This window comes from Phaseolus vulgaris, chromosome 2, assembly GCF_051622355.1.
Source record: "Phaseolus vulgaris cultivar YP4 chromosome 2, ASM5162235v1, whole genome shotgun sequence".
Taxonomy (NCBI): Eukaryota; Viridiplantae; Streptophyta; class Magnoliopsida; order Fabales; family Fabaceae; genus Phaseolus; species Phaseolus vulgaris.
This window is the reverse complement of record NC_143499.1, coordinates 48,343,586-48,350,783: the sequence shown is the minus strand read 5'-3', so window position 1 is coordinate 48,350,783 and position 7,198 is coordinate 48,343,586. Positions and strand designations below refer to the sequence as shown.

General features: G+C 35.4%; 1 protein-coding gene across 4 annotated transcripts; it reads left to right on the top strand.

The window, feature by feature from the left end:
* Nucleotides 1–447: 447 nt before the first annotated feature.
* On the top strand, nucleotides 448–6,972 carry LOC137812860 (Pyridine nucleotide-disulfide oxidoreductase family protein). Of its 4 annotated transcripts, none has more exons than XM_068615091.2 (14): nucleotides 448–723; nucleotides 999–1,132; nucleotides 1,199–1,303; nucleotides 2,924–3,037; nucleotides 3,139–3,192; nucleotides 3,357–3,473; nucleotides 3,630–3,739; nucleotides 3,824–3,897; nucleotides 4,428–4,489; nucleotides 4,682–4,880; nucleotides 5,151–5,211; nucleotides 5,447–5,514; nucleotides 6,123–6,265; nucleotides 6,439–6,972. In XM_068615091.2, exons 2-14 carry the CDS (start codon nucleotides 1,007–1,009, stop codon nucleotides 6,670–6,672), a joined length of 1,467 nt encoding a protein of 488 aa, XP_068471192.2. In that variant the 5' UTR covers nucleotides 448–723; nucleotides 999–1,006; the 3' UTR covers nucleotides 6,673–6,972. The 4 variants fall into 4 exon arrangements, 3 of the variants coding, with proteins under 3 accessions (XP_068471192.2, XP_068471191.2, XP_068471194.2); XR_016518903.1 differs by having other exon boundaries at nucleotides 465–665; nucleotides 4,686–4,880; XM_068615090.2 differs by having other exon boundaries at nucleotides 465–665.
* The last annotated feature ends 226 nt before the right edge of the window (nucleotides 6,973–7,198 follow it).

The following is a 7,198-nucleotide window of genomic DNA, read 5'->3' as shown; positions in this document are numbered from 1 at the left end:
CGGAATAAATGATGAAATGTTACAAAAATGGGAATGTTTCTTCCTACAAGTTTTTCTGTCATGTGAAAATATTTTTTTATCTTTCTTGTGTCATTTTCATAGGGTAGCTTTCGGATTATATAATTTGTACACATATTTGAAAAAGAACTTTCAAATTACATAATCTGAAAACTAATCATGCATCTGAAAAATATTCTGGATTGTATAATCTGAAAACTAATTACGAATTTGATAAAAGAATTTCGAATTATATAATCCAAAATATTAAAGATATATTTTTGAAAATATGGAAATTTATGGAGGTGAGAGAAGAGTGTATGGTGGTGCAGGAAGAAACTCCCAAATAGATGTACCTAGAGAAACCGCCAATGTCATAATTAGGCCCAGTTCAATTGGACCTGTCAGGCCTAGATTTGAGCCCAAAACAATGTTTCTACTATACTGATCCAGGCCCTAAACAATTCAAGTCGGATCGCCACCATCATAACTCCGCACGCCCTCCGCCACGGCCTCCTCCGTGACGTGACGACGAGCATCCTCCACCTTCGACAACAATCGCCAGTGGAGCTTCACTGCTGTACTCCTATCATCCTCTCCGATCCCCTCGACGGTCATCCGCTGTGGTTCAAATCCTTTTCATTCCTCTCCAACCACCGCCGCCGCTGGTAATTTGATTTGGGGTTTGGGATCCGTTCGAAAATTAGCCTATATGATGGAAGCCTGGTAACTAAATTTTTGAAATTTTCGGAGTCGCTGTTGTTTTGTGTTATGGGGTTTCATACGGTGGTGGTTTAGTGTGTTGTCATGTTTCTGTTATTTTGTCCTGTTAAGAGGTAACGAGAAAGTGATTTGGTTTTCTTGTATTGATTGTTGTTCTTTTGTACTACGGGGTTTCCTACGCTGGTTTGGTTTTGATTAAAAAAACTGAAAAATTCATATGATATCAGATTTATCTATTTTCATTTCCCACATTTTTCTTTTCTCTCTATCTCCCACAGATAATAAAATGAAAAAATTAGCAACTTTTCGAGCTAGAAGGTGGCTATGTAGGAGCTTATCGAGCATTTCTTCAAACCCATTGCGGGTGTGTGTAGTTGGAAGTGGCCCTGCTGGTTTCTACAGTGCCGAAAAGGTAAAGCCCTAATCTTTAGGCTTCAAATTTGAAATGGATGACTGTAACCGAATGGGTTCTTGGTAGATGTTGAAGGCGCACCAACAAGCACAAGTTGATATCATTGACAGGTTGCCCACACCTTTTGGGTTGGTTCGCTCTGGTGTTGCACCCGATCACCCTGAAACAAAGGTCCATTCTTGTTTCTTGCACCATTCTTTTGTTCAAATTTCATTAGCACTGGTGTTTTTATAATGTATGCGATGCTAGTGGGAGGGAGTGGGGTGGAAAAATAAGTTCTTAGTTATGTTGCGCTATGGCTATTTAGATGTTTTGGTGTTGTGGTGAAAAAAGAAATGGAGTAAAATCCCTAGGCCACAGTAGTTCCTAAATGCCAATTTTCAGTCTAATGAATCCCTGATCAAACTGAATTTGTGCGATTGCAAGAATCACGTGCTCACACAGTCAGTAGATTGGATCTTTTGGATGAATAATGGAAAACTCAAATCTTGAATGTGTGTTTTTAAGTTCTATTTACTAAATTAATATGAGCTATCCAATATTTTTGCAATGGTTCCAATACCCCGATTGTATAAATGTATGGTTCTACGTGAGAAAAGTACAAAAGAATAAGAAATGAATTTGAGAGAGTAATTTCCCCTCTCTTAGGTTCTCATATTTATAATAACTTTGGGATATCTGTTTGATAGGGAAGAGAAAAGAATAGGAAAAGACATATCTAGGAACTAGGTACAAACACAAAGCACACAACACCTTTTCAATAAATTATACTTAAGATAACTTATTCTAATACTCTCCCTCAAGTTGGAGCATACAAATTGCATGTGCCAAACTTGGAACAAATAAATTCAATTTGAGATCCTCTCAAAGATTTTGAGTATATCTGCAAGTTGATCATTTGGTGCGACAACTCAATGTAGATGTCTTTGGACAACAACTTTTCTTTAATAAAATGACAGTCAATTTCTATGTGTATAGTCTTGTCATGGAACACTGGATTGGAAGCAATGTGGAGAGCAACTTGGTTATCACTGTACATCTTCAATGGTTGAATCTCACAAAAAAATAATTCTTGGAGGAACTATTTTACCCATATAAGCTCAAAATTGAGGGATGTCATTGTCCTATACTCAGCTTCAGCAGTTGATTGGGCAACACCATTTTGTTTTTTGCTTTTCTGAGGGATAATAGTTCCTCCAAAGAAAACATAATATCTTGTAGAAGAGCGTCTCTCTACAGGATGACCAACCCAATCAGTATCCCACTCCGATACCAACTTGAGAAAAATACAAAAGAACAATGAATGAATTTGAGAGAGCAATTTTCCCTCTCTTAGGTTCTCATATTTATAATAACTTTGGGGATGCTAGATACAATGTATGAGAGGGAAGAGAAGAGAATAGGAAAAGACATATCTAGGAACTAAGTACAGCACAAAACACACAGCAGCTTTTCAATAAATTCTACTTAAGACAACTTATTCTAACAATTCTATCCACTGCAGAAATTTAGATATTTGATGTCTATATATTTGGTGTTGGGATTGTGAGGGATTAATTTGTCTGGTATATGTGGACCTATATGGCTATGATTTGTGATTCTTATAGGGACTAGTGTGGCTTTTGCAAGGAACTACTGTTCCAGCTGCCAAATTTTTCAAGGATGAATTTTGAGGTTTACTTGAAGAAATATTTCAAAAACTTATTATTTTTACTTTTATGGTTCTGGGGGTTTTGATATTTTCTTTGGTGAGAGTAACACCATTGAGCTTTACCAGAAAACTTGCAACAGATTGTCATCAACCAGTTTTCAAGGGTGGCAAAACAAGAACGATGTGCATTTTTTGGTAATGTGACCCTTGGATCAAGCATTTCTCTCTCTGAATTACGTGAGCTGTATCATGTGGTGAGGTTCTGATTCTGGATTTGGTGTTAATGGTAACATGTTGATTTAGATATTGGTCAGTTGTACCATCTTTTCAATAATCAGTTTATGAACTTGGGCAGGTTGTCCTTGCATACGGTGCTGAAAGTGATAGAAGTCTAGGTATTCCAGGGGAGGTAACCTTGATTTATTACATTTATTCCTGAATTTGCTAGTTGTTTGTTTGTGTTTCAATTGTACAAGCAATGGCTTAGTGTTCATTTATTATGAGATGGCTATGCTAGCTGATAGTTTGAGTTACTCCTATTTCAATGATTTTTAATATTCTTCTCCTTCTCAGAACTTGAAAGGGATACACTCTGCTAGGGAATTTGTTTGGTGGTATAATGGGCACCCAGATGGACAAAATCTTAAGCCAGACCTAAAGATCACTGATACAGCTGTAATCCTTGGTCAGGTACTTTTATCTATTGTGTTGTATTCGTTATTTTCTAGAAAAAAGACATTGTGATGAATGTTTAGACTAAGGAACATACTCGTGATGTGAAGATGAATATTCCGAATATATATAGATATAATTTTAACTTGGATTTAAGGTTTTATTTAATTTCAGGGAAATGTTGCTTTAGATGTTGCAAGGATTCTTTTACGACCTACCACTGAGTTAGCAACAACTGATATTGCCAGTCATGCATTGGCTACCCTAGAGGAGAGCTCTATCAGGTTTTTAGTTGCATTAGTTGAAGTAACCAGATAATCGTTTGATATCTCGTATGTTGCCTAACTGTAATATAAGCAACATTGCAGGGTGGTTTATTTGGTTGGAAGACGTGGTCCGGCACAAGCAGCTTGTACTGCAAAAGAACTGCGTGAAATTCTTGGTAACTCATGCATCAACTCTTATACCAAGTTAGTTTAGCCATATGGTTTTCTTGTTCACATTTGTTTGATACCTTGATTTGGTTTTGGTTTTGTTTTAAGGAACTGTTTGAAAGGGTATGTCTCGGCTATATGATGTACTTCATAATGCTTTAGACTTTAAAGTTTCCTTTGTAAACTAATACATTCCTTATTTGTATCCCTAGTAATTTCCTTGGTTGTCCACTTCCAACTTTCCATTGATTTCCATGAGTTCAGTCTCTTACTGATTTCTTCCAAATACTTTTGAATGCTTCTTACTTTGCATCTGTTTCTAGTTATTCATAGGTCTTTGATTCTAAACCATTTACAATCTGAGGACTCAGTCTGAAAGGAAATGGAGCCCTAATCATGACTTTGGTCTTCCAATTGACATGTTATAATTAATAACTGATTACTTCCAATTAATTTATTAATTGTCATATACTATGAGTTACATGCTATTTCTGTCTCAAACATGATGCTAACTGAAGCTTTAACGTCTATTTTACAGGTATTCATAATGTTGATGTTTTCATTCAGGAATCCGATCTACTTTTAACCCCAGCTGATGAGGTATAAGATGAATCTACTTTTAGTTCTTTAATCACTGTTTCAATCATCTTCACCCCAAAATGTAAAATACTAGGATTCCCTAAGTACCGTATGTTTTCTAAATTCTTATTTTTCTTATCTAAATTAAGAAAATGCCGATTCTTTTTCATTGATGGTATCTTATATCTGTGTTCATGCTGTCACTTGGCAAAGGAAGAACTTAAGAGTAACCGAATACAGAGAAGAGTTCACGAGTTGCTATCTAAGGCTGCTAGGTCAAAACCTAAACATACTAGTTTGAACCAGCGTGAGCTCCGTTTTGTCTTCTTCCGTAAGCCAAATGATTTTCAGGAGTCGAAAGACAGAGCTGGCCATGTTTCTGGCGTGCACTTTGAGAAAACGGTTCTTCAAGGTAAATTTTGTTTGTCCAAATATTTACTTTTTTACTTTGAAGTTAGACCTTTACAATATTGGCAATAATGTAATATAATATTGTGAATAGTTGTAAATTGGAACAGTTTCTTATACAAGTGCGGAAATATGTTTATTACTGGGCTTTTCCTAAAATGCTTAATATAGGCCATTCTTGAAGCTTTGCTAAATACTAGCACATTTAAGTCCATAGTAGTCTATTATGCACTGGATTACTTATAATTTCTGATTAGTCAGCTAATTATTGCAGGTGTTAGCCATGGCAAACAGATTGCCATTGGTGCTGGAAAGTTTGAAGATATAAAATGCGGGTATCATCTCATATACAAATACAGTTATTAATTGTCATTGCTCGACATGAAATCCTTTCTGCTGGTGGCTTTGTAATCAAAGAACCATGTTTATTTATACTCTGTATACATTATAAAGAAATTGTTATTATGCTCTTCAAATGACTGATTGCAGCCTCTTTAGATTTTAATTCATGTATTGTTATCACAAAATGTTGAGAGTAATAGTATGTTGCAACTGACTGCCTTTTTGTAGGATGGTACTTAAGAGCATTGGTTACAAATCAGTACCTGTTCATGGCTTACCTTTTGATCATAAGAAAGGTGAATGAGTAATCGATGCTCTCAATCAATTCACCTCTCATCCATTTTTTTTATTAATCCATCTTACACATTCTTTGGTGGAGTAGCCATGTTTAAAACGGTGTTTGTTTTAAAATATGATTGATTCTAGAAAAATTATGCTTGTTCTTAAAGGTGAAAACAAAAAATGTAATGGAAACATTTTTGTCATACCAAACTGCCCCAAAGGGTTGGAGACGAGTGATGTAATCTTGTCAATCCTATGGTTTCAATTGGGAATGAAATGAAAACAAAAAACATTTACAATATTTTTTTATTCTTAGTCTTAGAAGTTTATACTCGCCTGAAAATAGTCTTCAGTAAATGGATTGTTGCCCTTGTGTTGATGTATTTTTATTTATTTTGTTTTCTCCATTCTTCTCATTGTAACTTTAGGTTTAGGATTTTGGCGGATTTCCAACATTCCTACTTTGTGTCTCCTCTCTTCTTCTGTTAGTAAATTAGTCTTTATAAAAAAATATTTAGATGGGAATTTTTCAGACGTGCCAAGACACATGATGTGTGGATGTATGTAAACATGTGATCTGACGGGAGCTCATAGACATGTATATATGATGGCTACCTTTCAGGTATAGTTCCAAATGACAGAGGTAGAGTGTTGAGTGACCCTTCAGATCCTCTAGTCCCTGAAAAGGGCTTGTATGTATGTGGCTGGCTGAAGAGAGGACCAACTGGAATTGTTGCCACAAATCTGCATTGTGCGGAAGAAACTGTATGTATCTCTTGCTTGTCTATCATACATATTATTCCCATACCAGTTAAACTGACAGAAGTAGCAAGATGATAGTGAAATCAGTTATACTAAAATGTCTTGTTAATTGTCGTACTTGTGCAATAAATTACTTATGTAAGTATTGTATTTTCTGCTCATAATTGACATGATAGGTTTCGAGCATATCCGAAGACCTTGAAAACGGAGGGTTGATTCCATCATCAACCTTGCCTAAACCAGGCAGGGACGGACTTCTCCAGCTTCTGCATGATAGAAATGTCAGAATAGTTTCATTCAGTGATTGGGAAAAGATAGACTCTGAAGAAAGGAGGCTTGGAAGTTTAAGGAACAAGCCTAGGGAAAAACTTGCCACCTGGGATGAACTATATAAAACTACCTCTCAATGAATCAATTATTTCATATGACACTTCATTATTTTAAGCTTGATAAACATCTTTTCGTACCCCAAGAACAGTGAATACATGAAGAAACTATACACTTGTCGGTGAAGTCATCTTCTGTGTCTGTTGTTGTAATGCCCTCAATTATTTCTTAAAAAGGTGAAATCCCTTTGAAGAGTTCTTCAGTTTTAATTTTAATATGTGAAATCCCTGGGACAGAGGCATGATTTTTTAGATTGCAACACAAATCATGCATGGAGTAACCTGCTGATAGGTGATAATTATATGGTTATTGTCTTACTGGAACACTCGGTTCTTTATATACAGCTGTTTACTATGATTTAGATATCTTATTTGCATTGTACAAGTTATAACACTTGTAACAAAGCTAATTTAAAATAAATTTTATGTTGTAAAATAGTCAAACATAATTTAAAAGAATCAGGTATTAAATGTCAAAACAATCCTTAACTGTTTTATTAAATTTAGAAAATAACTAATGAGCCAATAAATAGGTGCAGAATACATTTGC